The sequence below is a fragment of the Phodopus roborovskii genome, unplaced genomic scaffold (genome assembly GCF_943737965.1).
Source record: "Phodopus roborovskii unplaced genomic scaffold, PHOROB, whole genome shotgun sequence".
In the NCBI taxonomy this organism is placed as follows: Eukaryota; Metazoa; Chordata; class Mammalia; order Rodentia; family Cricetidae; genus Phodopus; species Phodopus roborovskii.
The window spans coordinates 13,487,603-13,508,199 of record NW_026126482.1 but is presented as its reverse complement, the minus strand read 5'-3'; the positions used below and the strand labels follow the sequence as shown (position 1 = coordinate 13,508,199).

Here is a 20,597-nt window from a genome sequence, read left to right as displayed (position 1 = left end):
ATCAGAATGCAAAACTAGCCACAGTCATAGAGGCCAGGCAGTGGTGGTACACACCTTAAATCCCAGCAATCACACTAGTTAGCCACAGAAGCTGGGCTGTGGTGCACACCTTTAATCTTAACACTAGAGAGGAATGTAAGACAGGAACTCAGGGTCTCATTCAGCATTCAGGCTCCAGCCACGTTGGCTGAGGATAGGATTGCCCCAGCCTTAGTAGAGGTAAGAACTCTGTAGTGGTTGGCAGCCTTGCTTTTCTGATCTTCAGCTTGAATCATAATATGTCTCTGGGTTTTTATTATTTGTACTACAGGATATTATAGGAAACACTTGCATGGGATCTGTAGGTGAACAGAAGACTATGTGTGCATGTGTGTGCATGTGCACATGTTGTGTGTCTGTCTGTGGATATGTAATACAGGCTGGAGGACAACCTCAAGCATCATTCTTAGGAGCATCATCCACCTCTTTGAGCAGGGTCTCACACAGGCCTGAAGCTCACCATTCAGACTAAGCTGGGCTTAGGCTAGGCCATCCAGCAAGCCCCCAGCATCCCTCTGTCTCTTCCTCTCTGGTGGAGCTACAACTGTAAATCACTACATCAGGCTTTTTCTTTTGTCTTTCTTTTTTTAGTTGGGAGCTGGAGATTGAATGCAGGTCCTCATGCTTGCACAGTAAGCGCTCTATCAACAGAGCCATCTCCTCAGCCTCTTTGTGTATGTTTTTCATCCCACTTCTAAGTCTCATATCCTTTTTTTCCTCAAAGCATCACAAGGAGGAAGAGGATGGAACTCTAACGGAGGAACATTGTACCACTCATGTAATATTCCAGGCAACTAAAGAGTCATCCTGATTTGCTTCTATATTCATAAAAATAAGAAATATCTAATAGACATAATAGGCAAGATTGTGGCAAACTCTATAAAGCCAAAACTCCAATTTCTTTAGCCAATAAACTATTAATAAGAAGTGATATAAGTGAAATTCAAGATTAAAACAGACTTAATATACATTAACAAAAGTGACACAGATTTTACATGCATAACAAAAAGTGACAACATCTTGGCACCTTTGGATCCTGATATAAATGATATATATTTATAGGACCTAGCTATGAGGCAGTGAGAAATCTGAACACTATTTAGATAGCTGATGATGCTATGAGTTAGTATTTTCATTATGGCAATGAGGTAGACATTTCCTGAATAAGTGACACCTACTGTAAGTACACGGAAAGTGAGCAGAGGAAATGAGTGACAGGAATTGTTAGCTGGTAACTGTGTACTTGAGGGGATGGCCCACACATGGCCATGCAAAGACCTTTACTTTATTCTTTGTACTTTTGTGAAGGTCTGAAATTCTCCCTAATGAAAGTGGTATTGTTCAGATTATTATTTCTAAGTGGTAGTGGTAGAACTAAGATTTAAATCTAGGTTTGTATCATTATAAAGCCAGTTTCTGATGAACCTTCTAACTTTGTCCTCTAAAAGTTAAGTATTTTATTTATGTACCTGGACATTAAATTTTCCTATGATTCATTAGCCTACATTCAAAAAACTATTCACCACCCACTGGGCGTTGGTGGTGCACGCCTTTAGTCCCAGCACTCGGGAGGCAGAGGCAGGCAGCTTTCTGTGAGTTCCAGGCCAGCCTGGTCTACAGAGCTAGTTCCAAGACAGGCTCCAAAGCTATACAGTGAAACCCTGTCTCAAAAAAAAACAGAACAACACAAAACAAAAAACTATTCTCCACCATAAAATACAGTAAAATATAACTGACTACCTTTAATGAAATACAATTTTTAAAAATTAGTAAGTAAATTTTCTACCCTTTTTCCAAATTAAAAACTAGCTGTACTTATGAGAGAAAAATAGTAATAAATTATTCAATTAAAATTTTTGAGAGGTTAAAAAAAATCAGCCTCTCAAGTAGATCCCTAGTTCTCTCCTGTGTAATGAGTTTAACCTATCTCAAAGCTAATAAAACCCCTCTAGAAAAAAAAATCCACTAGAAAATAACCCTGATAAAGGGAAGAAGGAAGGAGGCTTGCATGACTCTTACATTTGTTGCCTGGGATGATACTGAGGGGAAATATTCCACAAGGAAAGCATGAGATAGACACTACCGCTGCATTTGGTTTTTAGCGCTTCTCTCTAAAACGAAGGAATTTAAAATTAAAAGTGTCCACAAATGGTAGTTACCAGTACTAGTTCCTCTAAAGCCAGACACAGCAGACAGATGAAGGATCTACAAGGCTTTGGGATTCAGCCATGTAGGAAACACTGTTTCTCTTGATGTGAGAGAGGTCCCTCCTAGAGTGGACAGATTCCAGTAAAACACAATGAACTGAGAGCTGATTGTTCTCAGCAAGCGCTGCATGCAACAGTTGCAGTCAGAGCCTCCTTTACTCTCCTGTGTTGCAGTCAGAGCTTCCTCCTTTACTTTCCTACATGAAAGGCAACAGTTGCAGTTGGAGCTTCCTGCTTTAATTTCCTATCATCTCATCCACACTGTGAGAAGAAACCCTGAAAGTCTATTATTCAACAGCAGTCAAATGAACTTGTACAGTTAGAAATCCCTGAAACGCCAAGGAAACGGTTAACATCTCTCCTGCTATGACTTGTGATGGCAAGCCATGTTATGGCTGGGATCTTAAATGCCCCTCATACAATCCTATGCTTAAAGCTTGGTCATCAGCCTGTGCTGCCACTGAAGGGCAGTGGAACTTTTAAGGGGTGGGTTCTAGTGTAAGTTAGTCACTGTGTGCATACACCTAACAGAAATACTGGGATGCTGACTTCTCCTGTCTTAGCTCCCAGTACAGTGAGCAGTTTCGTCTGCCATATATTTCTGTCATGGTGTTTGGCTTCACACAGGCCCAAATGGAATGAGCTGGCTATGGACAGAAACCTTTGAAACCATGAGCCATATAACCATTTTCTCTCTTGAATTAACTAATATTTTATTAATATCACATTCACTTCTGTTGGGTGGGTGGGTACAGAAGAATGCAGCCCACAGGACAATTTGTAGGAATTGGTCTTTCTTTATACTGGGTGGGTTCTGGGGTCAAATTCAGATACTCAAGCCTGGTGGCAAGTGCCTTTATCCACTAATCCATCATCTCGCTGGCTCGGTATTTTTTTTTTTTAAACTTGGTATTTTGCCATAGCAATGGGAAGCTGCCTAACACAACCAACAAGGTCAGAGTGGAATCACGTCATCTACTTCCTAGTTCATAACTGCAAAAGGATGAGAGGCAGATTCAGCAACCGGAGTGTAAGTTATGGCATATGGCATGCTTTCTTGCCTGGATACCACCGAAACACACACACACACACACACACACACACACACACACACACACACACACTGGCAGAGTGGGGCCTGAGTGCTTCTGAATATGCTTTGCGAGTGACTCTTGCATGTAACTGAAGGAAACAGGAATAATGGCTGTTTCACAAGTGGGCGTTTGATGGTAGGAACAAATGTGTAATCTCAGTTTAAGATAATAATGCAGGAGACAAACACTGTTTCTAACATCTCTATTTCAAAAGGCCAAGAGCATTATTCAGGGTTTTGTAAAGGAATTCTACCAGGCCAAGGGTGAGACAGAAAGAAAATGTTGTAAACCACACCTAGACCTGGGCTTCTGAAGTGAAGAATAGAGCTTTTTTTCTTTCAGATACTTCCACATAATAACTTTTATTAAGTATGAGTTTCCACAGAGACACAATTACACTAAAGAGATTATTACCATCCATGTTTGCAGCATACCCACTGCTATTCACCAAAGTGGAATATGGTTTTTCATTCTGCGGCAGGACTCCTGCAGCCATAGTTGTCTGTTGGAAAATTAAAAAAAAAAAAAGATTTTATTACTTAACTAATCATGTTAGACATCTGCTGCCCAATATGGCAGTTGTTAACGATGTGGCCCTTTCTTTTTCTCTCCCATCTCTGTATGACTGAACTCAGTACACTACCACTGAGCTGCACTCCCAGACATACTATTTTAAACCTTAGTACAAAGAAGTGTAAACTAAAGTTAGGCATGGTGGTACACACCTTTAATCCCAGCACTGGGGAGGCAGAGGTAGGCAGATCTCTGTGAGTTCAAGACCAGCCTGACTTCTGGAATACTGTGAGTCTACAACAGCTATGTAGAGAGACCCTGTCTCAAAAGAGAAAAGAAAAGAGTGTAAGCTATCTCATTGATAACTTTTTATAACCAAGGCTGTCCTTTACCCACCACATGTGACTTAACATGCATACATCTGTACTCTCAAATACAGCACACACATCATACATAGATACCAAAAAATTAAAGGCAAATCTAGATACTGATATTGTAAAGAAATTCTTGCATTTTTATTTACAATTATTATAATGTTAAATTGCTAAAACCTTTTGTCACATTTAGATTTAATGTTTTAAATTCCCGTATTTAACTGAAAATTCACATAAAAATGAAAATGCAAAACTGCACATATCTGATTTCTGTGCCCTATTTTTCTACTCACAATCACATACTTGGGTACATTTGATTCCTTGGGAAGAAAAAAAAAAACTCCAGCAGAAAAAGGGAGTGGTTTTGGTTTTTAGGATGTAATATTTTCCACCATAGTGGCTTTTTAAGCACAGTTTCCATTCTCCACATGCTCAGTATGCTGGCTACATGTCACTGGATATTATCATTATGTGTGTGGCTGGAACAGCACTCAGACTGGTATCCTCAAAAGGGTCACACACAAGGGAGGCAGGCAGGATGATCTCAAATCTGAGGCTCTGTAGTGAGGCACTATCCCAGAACAAGCAAAAGACCCCAAACAACCAGCCAAAACTCTTGGCTGCTATGTAGCACTATGAGCTGAGCTCAGGCAGCACACATCTCTTCATACAGGGTACTGGCAGGGGATACAGCTTGGTGCTAGTGTGCTTTCCCAGCACGCTGGAGGCTGGGTTTAAGCCCTCTCACTGCAAAGAGCCTCCATCAAAACCAAACAAATAGTGTAGAAGAAAACAAAGTTTAACTTTATTTTCATTAGTGTATAATTACTTGAGTTACACTGCCAGATCTCACAGGTCTGAGATAAGCAATAAAAAGTCAATTTGAGAAACAGAATACTGCTTGAATCTGCTCAGCCTATAGCACGCCATGGAGAATCCTTTCTCACCTTGTGGTTGTCAATCTGCCCTATCTGGGAATCTGGTGCCTCAGTTTCACTCTTTAGAAATGTGAGCTTTTCCCTTTGCCCAAACATCTGTGCCCCCCCCTCCCCTTTTAAGCCCCTTCTCATCCACCTTTGTCAAGGAAATCCTGGTTACTTTCCCAGCAGGTCTTGACTTTTTCTTATTAAAGGAGTTAACTGAATTCTTTGTAAATTTTCTTTGAGATGTTTGTTGGAGCTGTTCCCTGGCCTTGACTTCCGGCTAGTTTAGATGCACTGCTAATGCTTATCTTTCCATGAATTTGCCCCTTCATGTCCAGAGGCCTTCCCACTCTAGCTGATGGAACAGAACCCCTTGTGATAAGTTCCCTGCCTTCTTGTATTTCCCTGGTCTCAGATGGTTTGTACAAACTCTGCAGTTCAGCAACGCTCTAAGGACTTTCTGGGGTGGAGTCCCCCACCCCAGACACTGAGTTCAGTGTCTGTGCATCTCTGGGAAGGCCTGGTCCCCTCCCTAAGCCCCCAGAGAGGCAGCTGGTGCAACCTTAAAATCACCATGTTAATATCTCTTCTCTAAGGAACTGAAGCCATGGGCTGCCTGCTTTCCAATTTTCCAATCATTTTTCATCAAACTTTAGTTAAGGTAAGAAGATACATCTACCTTATTTATGTGTTAGGAGTAGAAATCTCTCCACTCATCTCTGAAACTCAAATCTTAGATCTCTGAAAAAATGTCGCTAATCAAAAAAAAATCAAGATTTAAATATATTATAAAGTCAAAGTTCTGTGTTTAAATCTTAATTATTCAACTGGCCATCTATATGAACTAGTTTGAGCTTTGATTTCTCTTGCAAAATAAGGATTATATGTGCATTTTCATAGGTTGTAAGGAAGAGATTGTGTGTATGTGCATATGTAAACATGTCTAAAGCAATGCCTGACACAAAGCAAATGCTTGTTATTTTTCTTTGCAAATCAATACTGTAATTTTTTCCATTCCCTTCCTACACTATATAGTCACTTCATTTTGCTTAAAATAGTTTGTAAGAGGTTCTCTGTATTACCTGTCTGTCCTGCTAGTAGTTACTAACAGCTGAGCTTCAGGCAGTCTTAAGAAAACATTAGCTCCATTCACAACTAATTTATTCATATGCCTAGCTGCAGAACAAGGAGTTTCAATTTTAATCCTGACATTTCACTGTGATCACACATTATGTAACTTCACTTCCTGACTCAATGACAAGTGCTTTGCTCACTCTATCCTACAGTTCTTTTATCCCTAAAATCCACTCCCCCCCATGACTCAACTGTTTGAATTAGTCACACATTTCACTAATTAGTACCTACTACTTAAAACTTGAGTACAGCAGTGAACTATTACTCACAGTTAAGAAGAACAGTCACGAAGTTATGCTCGACTTCATAATGAATTCACAGAGACTAGGTTGTGAGATCCTGAAGAACCTCATCTCTTTCCCTTCTATTTTCTGGGTGCAATGGTGTTTTGCATATTTCTTAGAGACACTTTGTGAGGTGCTGCATTGAGCAAGTGCTCTAAACTTTCCTTGATGTTCCCAGCTCAAGCACTCCACCTTGGGAATGCACCAGGGACACCCTAGGCACCTGTGGAAGGGCAGACCCCTTCTTGTCCCCACTTCCAAAGTGCCAGAGTTCTGCGGGAGCACAATACTCATTTATACTGTCCATCGTTCTGACATGTGAGGTCTTGTGTCTACTCTTATGGGCAACTCTGTCAGTATGGTAAGATTCTAGACAATAATCATAGACGCTCAAGAATGTGAATGAATTTATCCAAGCCATGTAAATATAATGGCACTTGAATGGAAACACATTTTATGCTCATTCATAACATGATAACAACCAAATTATATTAGCTCACTCCATTCAGAAACTATTCCAATTCCTTTATGTATTTTTATCTCATGTAATCTTTAGCACACCCTATTACATGAGATAGCAACTATCCCAACTTTTAATAGACTCATTTTTTACATTTATTTAGTGCGTATGCACAGGCCACAGCACACACATGGAGATGAGAGGACAACTTTGTAGTGTTGGTTCTCTCCTTCTATTGTGTGGATCCCAGGATTAAACTTAGTAGCAAGTGCCTGGTGCATGAACCATCTTGCTGGCATCTGGACTTGATTATTTTTAGGTTTATTTTAAATGTTACTTACTGTGTTTGCACCTGAGTATACTTGCACCTCATGTATACAGGAGCACACAGAGGCCTGATGAGGATGTTGGATCCTCTGGGACTGGAGTGTGGGCAGGTGCAAACTCTCATGTGGTTCTGGGAACTAAACCCTGGTCCTCTGCAAGAACAGTATGTACTCTTAACTGCTGAGCTATCTCTCTAGCCCTGACAATGTTTTTAGAGCAGTTTCAGACACACAGAAAACAGAGTTAAAGTAAGAGATTTTCCCATCTGTCCCTGGGGCCCAATACAACCTCTCATATGACCAACATTATGTACAGAGTAGGACAGTTGTGACTACAACTAGTGAACTTACATTGACACATCATTATCACCCAAAGTCCCCAGCTCACACTAAACTTCTCTTTTGTTGTTGTGCATTCAATAGGTTTAGAAAAATCCACCCTTATAGTACCAGGGTAGTTTACACTTTTAAAATTCCCCTTATGCTCTTCCTATTTGACCATCCCTTTCCTATCTTCTGGCAACCACTAAACATCATACCACTCTCCAGTTTTGCCTTTTCCAAAATGCTAGGCTCACACAGTAGGAAGCCTTTTCGATAGATTCTTTTGCTTATAAATAAATGTGCACTTAAAGTTCCTCCATTTCTTTTCATAGTCTGAAGATTCATTTATTTTGATCATGGGATAATGTATTGATTTCCTTTCCATTGCTTTGATAAAACACCATGACTAAGGCGACTAATAGAAGAGCTTGATTTATGGTTTCAGAGGGATAAGAGTTCCTGATGGCAGAGCCTAGACATGGTAGCAGAAGCAGAAGGCTTCTCATACCTTGAACCTCAGCAAAAAGTAGAGAGAGGATCTGAAATGGTGCGAGTCTTTAAACTCCTAAGACCTGCCTCCAGTGACATACTTTCTCCAGGAAAGCCAAACTCCTACACCTGCCAACTAGGGACCTTGTATTCAAACATCTGAACCTATGGGGGACATTCTCATTCAATCCACCACAGTTCACCGCCCAAGGCTCCTGGCCATATCTTAACTCAAAACGTATTTAGTACAACTTCAAAAGTCCCCATAATTTTTCATAGTCTCAACACTAATATATAAGTACAAAGTCTCTTCTGAGACCCAAGGCAATTCCTGATTCTAACTCCCCATGTATATCTGTTGAATGCACAACAACAAAAGAGAAGTTTAGTGTGAGCTGGGAACTTTGGGTGATAGTGATGTGTCAATGTAAGTTCACTAGTTGTAGTCACAACTGTCCTACTCTGTACATCTCCCAAGTATTAAGATCACAAGTATATGCTACCATGCCTAGTATGTCACTCTAATCCCAAAACCCATCTTAAAATTTAAATCATCCTCACTTATTAATGTTTCTCAATAAGATCATGATAAAAATACTCTAGAATACTACATAATTTATTTTATCCTCTTTATGTCTACCTTTCCTCTTTTATAGTATAAGCTCATAGAAAACAGAGTTTCTGAGGAGAATGTGCTTTGCCAACATCTGCACTTCTGGACCTACATGCTAGAACCTAGCATATGATGAGTGAATGAATGGACAGCCAGTAATGGGTACCTGCTACCAACACTTAAGACATGAAACTCCATTTTTCCATCTATAAAGTAGGAACTATAATCATGCCTTACTTGTCTCAGCAACACTGAGAGCATATAATTGTGTGATAGAACAATGCAAATACAAGAAATAGCATCATAATCTTTTATGAGGTTTCCTGAACACATTTGAATCTCTAATTTCTCGTAAATCTTTCGTCTGACAAATTTGTGTCCTTTCTAATTCCTCAAGGGATTGGATCTGTTTTCTTACCACCCCAGCCCATATTTCCTTGCTATTAAAATCCCTCCCTAAATGTCAACTACATATTTGACTCACATCTCCTTGTCCTGGAGGTCTATGTAGATGCAGATACAAACAGCCTCCTATAGTCCTCAGGGAAAGGGCCGAAGGCCATCTTTAAAAAAATGCAATCTACCTGGCAGTTTACCACTAACTTCACTGGCTTCTGTGATCTCACACTTTAACTACACCTTAGGGAAGACTGCAAGGCCCCCAGGAGGCAAGTCACACACCACGGAAAAACACCACTTCAGGAACCCTCCTATTTCATCACTTACAGAATTATGCTGAAGTCATATTCTGCAGAAAATACTTCATGACAAACAAATGAGGTAAATTGGTAGCAATAGCTGAGGCTATTTCATATTCCCCAACTCTTTCCTACTAGTAGCTACATCTGGCATGTTATCCAGGTCTGAACCAACCTCAAATTAAGGCACAAACACTTCCTAGCTCATCAATATAGACACCTGCCACTTCAACACCCACCAGAATGACCTGGTAGACTAGGGATTATGGCTCAGTAATAGAGCATTTGTCTTAAACAATCTCCAGTATCACAAATAAATAACTAGATGAGTATTATAAAAACCCAGTTTGCTTGTGTCCCCCCCCCTCATTTCAGGCCCAGAAGGTAATGAGGCTGAGAATCTTACTTTTAGCTGGCTTTCATGTGTTGCTCACACATTCAGAACCACTGTACTAGGTGAGCAGTGTACACATATATAACAGCAAGTATTTACATTTTAAAGAGTTTGTCATGGAGGGCTGCTTCCTGGCTGTCAGCATTAAACACCTTTTACAATTCCTAGGCCAATTCCCATAATATCGTGAAATATACTGGCAAGCCCCATACCCTCAACTAAATCAATAAACTGGCTAATATTCCCAGGTGAAACGGTTTGTTATTTGCTTTGTGACTACTCATTTCTAGACTAGAAAGGATAAGGGAAAGGGAGAGAAAGGAAAGGGAGGGGAGGGGGGATGGACTGGGAGGAGTAGAAGGAGGGACCATATATCTGTAATCAAGATATATTGCATGAGAAAAGAATCTATTTTCAATAAATGAAAAAAAAATTTCAAACTTCTGTTAGTGAGAAACATTAAGACAATGGGAAAAGGAGGCAGACTGGGGAAAAAAATATCTGCAAATTACAGAGTGACAAAGGCCATGCATCCAACTTGTACAATTTACACAAACAAGTTAATTTAGAAACATTGTTATATTTGTTATATAAAGTAAATTATTAATAACTGGAATATTTTTAAGTAAAAAGAGGCTGGATGTATAACATGTCTATAATCCCAGCACTCCTGAGAGAGGAGAACTGCAAGTTCAAGGCCATTATGAGCAACATAGCTAGGACTTGTCTTTTAAAAAGAAGCAAAAAAAAAAAAAAACCATTTTTAAAAAAATTATTACACAAAATACTCAAGTAAAAATACAAGTAAGTTACATTTTAGTCAGACCGATACATAAATGACTTGGAAATTTGGTAAAATTTAAAAGGTAAAATCAAGTAGTAGTATAATGACTTTTCACATAATGTGAAAAAATAGCAAAACAATAGAAAAATAACATTTGTATGGCTAGAAGGGGAACAATGACACACTTTGAGGGACTTCAATTCAGAACAGAGATAAAATATATATTATACTGTATTCCCTTCACATATTACTGCATTGTTTAAACTTTAAATAACAAATAAAATTTTGATATAAAAAACAAGGAAAAAATAAGAACAAAGTAAAATCAAATGTATGTATGAATACACCAAAATGAAATGCTTCAGTTTGTTTGCTAACTTAAAAAAAAAAAATGGTTCAAGATCTAGAAAGACATATCATCAGGAACATTGAGACAATCATTTGGCAGTACAGTCAATAGAGGGGAAGAGAAAAATAAGCATGATATACCACAAACATGAATTAGCATGTTAAAATGAAAAAAACACATGTTGGGCTGATGACATGGCTTGGCAGACAAAGGCACTTGCTGCATAAGCCTGACAACACAAATCCAGGCAGAACTGTCATGTGGAAAGAAAATGGACTTCAGGTTGTTCTCTGCCTCTGCATACATGCCATGGCATGCACATGTTATTACATTACAATAATAATATAAAAGTTAAAGTGGACAAATAAGTTGAGCAATAACTTTATCGAGCACTGGCATAGATGGGAACGAACACCTCTTTACTGCTGGTGAAATAAATACAAAATGAAGAGAGTTCAGCAGAGGCTTATAAAGCTAAACATAGTGTTTGCATGAAATCCAGAAATGGTTTCCAGATGATGTGAAAACTACATCCACTCAAACACCTGTCCGTGAATCTTCGCAGCAGCAATATTTATGATGGCACAAAGCCAGAGGCAGCCGTAATGTCACTTTGTACAAGGAATGCTGTTCTGTGGCCAAAATAAAAGAGCTGTTTATCTGAGCAACATGGGTAAATCCTACAAGAAAGCTGTCTCTGATCTTTACGTGTGTTCTGGGATTGTGCTAAGTGAAAATTCTAGTCTGAGGAGGCTGTATATCATATGAATACATTTATAGACTTTCTAGAAAAGACAAAAACTACACAGACAGAAAACTGGCCAGTTTCTGCAAGGGCTTTCGGGAGAGAGGGCTGACCAGTTACAGCACAGATTATTTTGGGGGTCAAGAAACTATTTTGTCTATTAGTGTCATGATAAATATGTTATCTGCTTATCAAGAACAATGGATTTTCACAACGCAAAGAATATCTACTAACGTTATTTTAAATCCAAGACTTTTAAAAGTTCAACCAAGAAGGGGATGGGTTGCAGCATAGACCCCAGACTAAGGCAAAGGAATTTGACTGCATTCCAAAAGTAGGACAGGACCTCACTAAGAGATGGTAAGAATGTTACAAAGAGATACCTTTGGAAATGAATGGAAGCTATGAGAGGAAAAAGAAGTATCCATACATACTAGGTTATGTTTCTTACAGAGGTCAAGTTAGCAATCCTGGTCCATGTACACCAAGATAGGAAATATCAGTGAAGAGATGCTGTATGTAGCAGCAACAGACTGTGGACTAGGAAGGTACAGGCAAATAAGGGAGAAGTGAACCAGGTCTGCATTAGTCTGCCCCACTGTGGGGAATTCCTGGTAAGCTTAATAGAATAGTCTGCCTTATCTGAAAGGACATGTTTTAAGGCTCCTCAGTGAATGCCTGAAACCATGCATGTAACAACTATAGATGCCCTCTGCTCTTTTTAATAAATACACACTTGCTTTAGAACTCTATAAAATAGACAGAATAAAATATTAACAATAACTGATAAAATAGAATTTAACGGTATACTGCTAATAGTTAAGTAGCTGTCTAAAAATATCTTATTATATTCTATCTATGTGAGATGATACAATGCCTACATGATTAGATGAAGTTAGGTAAAGGGCACAGGCATTGTGATATTGCCATTAGCCTGCTACACAAAGTACACGTGTATTGCTATATAATTGAACACAGCATTGTGACAGCCTATGACTAAGTGAGTAATGAGTGAGTAGCATTCACAGCATGGGTACAGTGGACAAAGGGGTGACTCATGTCCAGGGCAGGAAGGAGTGGAGGGTGCAAGACTGCACCATGTCACTCAGAATGGCATGCAATTTAAATTTTTTTTATTTCTGGAATTTTCCACTTCATACTTTCAAACTATAGTTAACCAGATAACTGAAGCCATGGAAAGCAAAACCACAAATAAAAGGGATCACATGTGTGTTTATACAAGTATATAAACTAGTCACAGACAGTTCCCTGAAAGCAATGAAACTCTAATTGTGATGAACATATCAGATCAAAGGGACCCAGGGACCCTGCTGAAATGACTGGTTTAGGGATATAGCATTACAATAAGCCTAGATCATCTTGTACTGCTATAAAACAGACAAGGGCTCACAACTTTAGCAGACAAGAAGGTTAAAGGACCAGAGGCCAAACGAAAGTGCTCCTGATGGCAGAGCTGAGCAGGCCAGGACCAGAATGAGCAGTACAACACTGCCATCACTGGCCAGCAGCCATAACCCCTCACATGCACGGAAAAACTCGGGCCACTCAGGCTGCTTTTTGCTTTTTTCCAACTTTTGATACATAAAATTATGTCACTGTACACGCATATTTTTCCTAAGTAGGAGAACATATACACAAACACAGGTCAAAAGGGACATGGACAAACTAGTACATGTTCAGAGAGAGAGACCATGTGACAGGCACACGTGAACTAATTCAATCTGATAAACAGTCAAACCCTGGACAGGTACCACAAAAATCATGAGATGTAGGGTGGTAGGGTGCTAGGATGAATAAAACAGCCTTTGTGCTTTAAAAAGTAAGTGCTTAGTCAACAGGATCAAAGACTACACCCTGAGATTAGTGAGTGCTGATACTCAAAGGGTAAGCAAGAGAAGTAAAATCTGAGTACAATCTGAAGACTACACAAGAACGAAGGGTAATCTGTAACAGGCTACATTGGACTCGTTTCCACATGTCCAATACAGAATTTACTGTGTTTAAATACGTCATTTTTAAGAAACTCTATGTGTGCAGACACATATGTACCATAACGCATGAGTAGAGGTCAGAAGGCAAGCTCAGGTATAGTCCCTTGCCTTCCACCTTGTTTGAGACACTCTTATCTACTGCTAGTTATGCCAGATTAGCCAGGCTGTGAGCTACCCTGATTTTGTCTCCCATCCTGCTGTAGGAGTACTAAGATTACTAAAATCATATGCTACCTCATCTACCTTTCCTGGATATTAGGGACCCACATTCAGATCCTCATGCCTGTCCAGCATGCCCTTTACCTACAAAGCCATCTCCTCAACCCTTTATCTTAATTAATTTACACAATAAAATAATAATTTACCCTATAATTTGATATCACCTAGAAAAGTTAATTTTCTAAAAATAAACATTTAGAAGTTTAAATTTTAGAGAAAAAATAGTTCAACTTTATTTCTGTGTTCATTAATTTAAGGAGTTTATTTATCTGTCAAGGAGGTCTACACTGATCTAAGTAACAATCATTCAGAAAACAGAAATGGGAGGTTATAGGCTAAAAGTACAACATTCTGCATTATGTTTCCACCAATTTAAATCATTGTGGGCATTTACCCTTTAAAAACCCACAAATCATGAGTAGCATTCTGCTTTCCATATCTGGAACCATTTGCATCAGGTAGGAGAGAAGAATCTGAGTGAGAATACTTCTCCCCTGGGCATCAGGAACAATCACAATAATCACAGAGAAAGGCCCTCCCTCCCTTGTGGTCCTTTATCATCTATTTTTAAAAAGCTTCTGCCCAAAGGAAAGCAAACACGGAACTAAAGCTAGCTATTCTGTACAGTCCCTGCCTAGCACCGTCAGTCAGGCTAAGATGGTGGCATAATAGCACCTTTACAAATTAGGGACATAGACTCATGACTGAAACTTACTCAGCTGTTGGGTAGAAAGAAAGACACAGCAGCCGATTAACAGTGTTCAACTGGACATAGAGAAGGTAAGCTTGTTCAAACAGGCCACTGACTCAAAGACACAGAAAAATGAAAAGTATTCAAGAAATTACAACAATAATGATAAACTATCTAATTAGGACAATCAGCATGTAGGAAATTCTTCATGTAAGAAGAGTTTGGAAAGAGATGTGCTAGCATTTACTATGGCATACTATTTTGGCAATACACTAAAATATGAAAAATCAATGAACAATGGAGAAATCTAAACTTCAAAGGCAGTCAAATATAAAACTCTCTATGTAGAAGGTAAACATAAATGTGCATAGAAAGGGCCTTGCCATGCAGCAGTCCATGACTGTTAGTAGCCAGACACAGACATCACTTATGCCCTGCCTGCCTTTTGTACAGTGAGACCACACCCATGCTCTGCCTACCTCTTTCCGGCTTCTCCCGTGTGCTGAACTCCAGTTCTGAGGGGCAACAGCTGATCCTGAGGTCTGAGCTAACCTTCCTTCCCCTCCACCCTCAGCCTGAGGCCGTGGGACCAGCTCTATCCCTCCGCTACCAGGAGCTAGAATAAGGTCCTGGAGCTGAGCAGTAGCAGCAGGTCTGCAGCAACCACAAACCCAGGCCCAAGACCCACAATCTGGCTACAGCAGGGGCTGGGCAGGCAGGAAACACTTTCTGGGAGCTGCCAACGCTTGCTAGGGCCATTTTTCTTCATTTGCTATGGCTTTGAGGCTTGGCCCTGCCCTGTGTCGTGGTACCCAGTCTCCTGCCGAACCCACATATACCAAAGACGGTATGGTGGCTACCTGTATAAAAGCAGGCGGCTCGCTACTCTCCAGAAGGGTGCTGTCCACTTAAACAATTTAGACATGGTTCAGAGCTGACATTTCAGGGCAGCTTTCTGGGTTGCTGTTTTTCACTGGTGGCTTTGACTTTTGTGTTTTTAAGTCACTACTTTGATACAAAGTCACTTAGTGTTTGGAAAAGCCAATTAATTCTCCTTTTAACTGTAGCTTACTAATTCACACAGAGGAAGCAACAACTTGTAGCTTGTAACAGAACCTGTTGCTTACTAAGGAAATGGAAATAAGAGGAGAGGGAGAGAACAGAGAAAGAGACAGAGGCAGAGAGAGAAGCTTTTTCCTCTTATGTTTCTACACTGTATAATTTCTTTATAGTTCATTGTTTTGTTAAGATGATTGAAATAATTTATTAAAGTTAGTTTAGTCACCTTTCTTCAAAGGCTCATGATGACCTGGATATCTGTAGACATCCCAAGACCATTAAAATAGGTTAAAAATACTTAGTGGCTGGGAGTATGGCTCACTGATACAGTACTTGTCTAACAGGCCCCAAGCCCTAGATTTGGTTCCTAGCATGAGGTATGGGTGGAGAAAAGGATAATATATTCAACATATACATAGCCAATTCAGATAATGAGGGTGGTAGATTAAAAACTGCAAAACGTCTGTTTTAGCCTGTGCTAGGCCCAATGGCCCAGCCCAACTGTTCACTCGTTCTAGCTGTTAGATTATCAGAAGGTTTGTAGAGAACCAGTCTTCCAAATAAGAGGTTAACAGCAGCCAATCAGAAGGAATTCAGTTTGTGTGAAATAGCATGCAAGTTACCTGCAGCTACCTCTAACAACCAATCTGGGTTTCATTCCTTTCTTTTCTTTTTCTACCTATAAATCCCATCTCTTCTACTAGCTTTAGCTATAGGGACATCATCTTTTAAATAAATAGGATGCTTCCAGATTCATGCATTTCTAGCAGAACCAACTACATCTGGAAAAAACTGGAAGAAAACTACAATGTTGACTATGTTTGTGACTAAGTCTTCCTTCAGGGATGCTGCCAGCAGAACCCTGCTATCCTGGGGACTGGGAAAGTGAGGTTGGGGCAGGAATTAATGAAAGAAGAGCAAAGGCTCTTTTTCCTGGGTCAGCAGTAAAATGAACTTGTCCTGTACAGTAACTGATTAACAGGATTCTTCTAGTCCCAAATCTAGCAACAAAACAGCTGCTTAAAAATAACTGAAGTCATGTAAGTAAAGAACATAGTTATTTACCATGTATCATCAGTTTAAAAAATATGTCACAAAATATGATACACAGGCTGGCAAGATGGCTCAATGGTGTAAAAGTGGCCACCCCTAAAACGTGCTCACCTCAGATCCCACTACAGAAGAAGAGAAACAACTCTTAAACTTGTTCTCTGATCTAATACATGTACCGTTACATGTATGTACCCACACTTTTACACAGACACATAATTAATAATAATAATACAGTCTACACATACACAACACAGAGTATGTTCTCAGTTCTACATATAACACATAGACAAGACAGGGGAAGAAAACACACTGCAGCAATAAGAATGTATGATGGATGTTTTATGTTCTTTTCTGATTACTGATATTGTCTAAGTTTAACTGTATACTTTATCTTTGAAGAAAAATATTGATTTCTGATTCTGCAAGCTGATTTAAGGTGATAATGTTTCAAATCGCAAGATGGAACAGGTATATGTAGAACAATGTCACTTGAACTATAACAGAAATAACTCAGACATTAAAAAATGACATTTTCCTCCCTGTGATTGTGGGTCTTCTCTTAACCTGCGGTGGACATCTCCCCTTGCTATATAAACATGATAGCATTCAGACAGGAATCCTTGTCTAGAGATTCATGCTTACCCATTCTCAGAGATCCAAACCAGAGACAGTATTTTGTAGCAGTCAGAACCAGGCTATGTTGACTTGCCATTCAAAAAGTCCTTACCTAAAATAACTACTTTTTTTTAGGGGGGGAGATACCCCCTCCCTATCACAATGCTCTGAGTTACACATAAGGTTGGAAATCAGTCTTTCAAAGAGTAATCTGCACTCCCAAGCTCACTCTAGCAGTATTCACAATAGCCTCCCTCTACACTGCTTTCTTTAGAACTAGGGAAAAATAAAAAGTGTTGGACCAGAGGCCAGGTTTGGGCTTAGAAAACGGGTTGAAATGCGCTTTTAAGAGAACAGTGATTTGAATAACTTCCTGACCGCCCCCCCCCAATTTGGAATTGTGAAGTTCAAGCTCATCTCTGAGAATTTTCTAAGTTTTGTGAAACTAAATAATTTATGTGATATGAGAGCATCACTAACAAGGATACGGCAATATAAAGACCATGGGCATCATTTTGTTAGACTGGTGGTATTATGGGTACACTGTGGTTTTTAAACTTTTCTTTATAAGGTTTGACTGTGATTCACATTGACTCAAGATAAAAAGCAAATTCAAACTGTCAGGGCTTTCTCCAAAAGGAGAGAGCTATTCAATCATGCTCTACCATGACCTTTGCATTCCACCACCAATTTTCTTCTGAAGAAAATCGTCCTCCTGAAGAAGAAATGGGAGCAGTGCTTGAGATGGGAAATTTGGGTCCCCAGAGCACATGCTATGAAAGCACTGGAATCAGGTGAGGGATTAGTTATAGCTAAAATGCACTATGGGTTACCAAATGGGAATCACTCTGGGGTTTTATGCAAATCCCCGGCTGGTCCTAATTTTTCGGCAATAACTGGGTATCTGTGCTTTTTTAAAAGCCACAGGTAGAATTCCTGGGTACTTGGCTACAGCTGAACAGGCAATCCAGAACCATGTGATGCTTGGGAGAGTGGTTTGGGGAGCTATATATTCCTGTTTAAAACCTATTTCTTTCAGTTATTAGCTCTGACTGTGGCAAGTGACCCAAGCCTTCGCTCACAGAAAAACAACAACAACTAGAGTGGCACTTTCTTGTTACAATCAAGTAAGATTTGATGTGTACAAGGTGAGGGAGGGGCAGGGTATATGTGAGTGTCTACATGTGCATACAAGGATAATTGCATCTCAGGTTCTTTCAGCTCTCAGTGATAGCTAGTGTTCATTAACACAGACAACCCTTGCGGGAGTATTTGATAAGTTATTTCCCTAAAGAGCAGTTTCTCAACCCGCCCCCCCCCCGCCTTTCTTCCTTTACTGTATTTTCTTTTCCATTAAAATTTAATACCACAGGTACTGTGTATCTATTTTGTGGCGCTGTGACAGGCCACAAACCTTGTATTATATAAGACTACACACACACACACACACACACACACACACACACACACGCACAACAGGGGCATCTTCATCAATGTTGAGGATGCATGTCAGAGGGAAAAGTTGGTCAAGTGACTCATTCACTAGCAGAATTAGGTCTGAATTAGAGATCACAAAGTGGCAGTCTGACTACCAGCTTGTGACTGTCTTACGTGGTGTTATTTGTAATGAAAAATTAGTTACCGATATTTCTTATTCAAGAGATTTCAACTAAAACAAATCAGGCGTCCAACTGCTCACGAGAGCCGGAATGAGCAGGACAGAGGGGCGCCCGCAGCCCGGTGGGACCCCCCCCCCCGCCCCGCCCCTAGGGATGCTCCTACGAAACGCCTCCCTCTGTCACCCGCCGCGCAAGGATAACCGTCAGGGGACCGCTCGGCGGGCGCCTAACTGGCTGCAGGTTCCGAACCTCTTGGCGCGCTTCACTCTCCGGCTTCGGAGCCCTGGAGCCGGCCGGCCGGTCGGTCTCGAACGTCTAGAGCCGGGAGGCGCGGGCGGAGAGGCCGGCCCAAGCGCTGCTCGGGTTCCGCGGCGCCGGCCTGCCCACTGCCCCGCGACCGCTCACCGCTCGCCGGGCCCGGCCTCCCCGCCGGGCGCGCCACTCGCAGCGGGACTGACTCCCCGCCGGGCGCGCCACACAACGCCGCCCCTCGGCGCGCGCACGGGCCACTCCGCGGCCCGGCATCCGATGACGCCGCGCCGCCGGCGCTGCCTTGCGCGCTCCCGGCCCGCCAGCCAATAGCCGGAGTCGCTCTGTGCACGTGACACGCGCCAGCCAATGGAGGCTTGAGGCGGCCCGTGACGCTAGGGATGGCTCCTAGGGGCTTCGAACCTGCGCGCGCGGCTGGGAGGCCGGTCTCGGGGCTGGGTGGTCGCGCGGTCTTCCCACGGCCTGGGCCGGGAGAGCCCGAGGACCCTCAGGGCCCTGACGGGGAGCGGTTGCCAGCCTACAACGTGGCGGCAGCGACTCCCCACCGGCGCCGATGCAGAGTCCGCGGGTGAGGAAGGAGCAGCGAGGACAGCACAGGAGCTTCTCGGACAGAGCCACGTGCTCCATCGCAGCTCCCAGAGAAGAAAAGCCCGACTATGCATCTGTCGTTTTTAAAGTGCAAAATTAATACAAAGGAAGTATTGACTTGCACCGTGACTGTTTAAATATAAACCAGTGCCCCAGAACTGTACTAATAGGAAAAGTTGAATTATGTAGAGGGTTGTCACAAGAAGGGGTTTCCAAGGCTATCTGGTGAAGCAACTGTGCCTGCACCCATCCACTCTGCTCAAGAATGCCCTGACTGCTACAGTATCTGCTTCTCTAAACATACTTAAACTACAGGGGAAAATTCCGCTCGGTTGTCATGAAACAGCATCTGCAAATAGTCACTTCGGCAACAATGTAAAGCCACCAGTGCTGTAGCAATTGAATGTCCAGTGCTGAAAACCCATAAGTAGTATGTGAAACTGTCCCTCCAGAGCATCGTCCGGAGTGGGTATACTAGTCTGTCTGATAAACATGAATTCTCCTACTTTCAAAGAGCTGTTTTGTTCTTAACACCAGAGCCACTTCCTTCTCTCGCAGTGCCTAACCGCTCTTTCTCCAAACCTTACCAGCATCCTAGCCTCTTGGGACTCCAGGTCTGCACCCAGGAGTCGAACCCATGCATGAGAACAAGCCCCCTGCAGTTAACGGTGGCTGACTGGGCTCCAGAATCCTTCCTTCCAATTTGTGTTCAAGGGTCAAA

General features: G+C 41.2%; 1 protein-coding gene across 2 annotated transcripts in view; it reads right to left on the bottom strand.

Annotated features, from left to right (window-relative positions):
• The window catches only part of Ptpdc1 (protein tyrosine phosphatase domain containing 1), a 49,040-nt gene extending 29,624 nt beyond the window's left edge, over positions 1-19,416 (bottom strand). Inside the window, exons 1-2 of one of the 2 annotated variants that reach the window (XM_051194320.1) lie at positions 19,268-19,416; positions 3,755-3,842 (exon numbers count right to left, since the gene is read on the bottom strand). In XM_051194320.1, coding sequence (XP_051050277.1) covers positions 3,755-3,836 — 82 coding nt within the window. In that variant the 5' untranslated portion in view covers positions 3,837-3,842; positions 19,268-19,416. The remainder of the gene's footprint in view (positions 1-3,754; positions 3,843-19,267) is intronic. The other variant, XM_051194321.1, reaches the window with a different exon arrangement.
• Between the last annotated feature and the right edge of the window lie 1,181 nt (positions 19,417-20,597).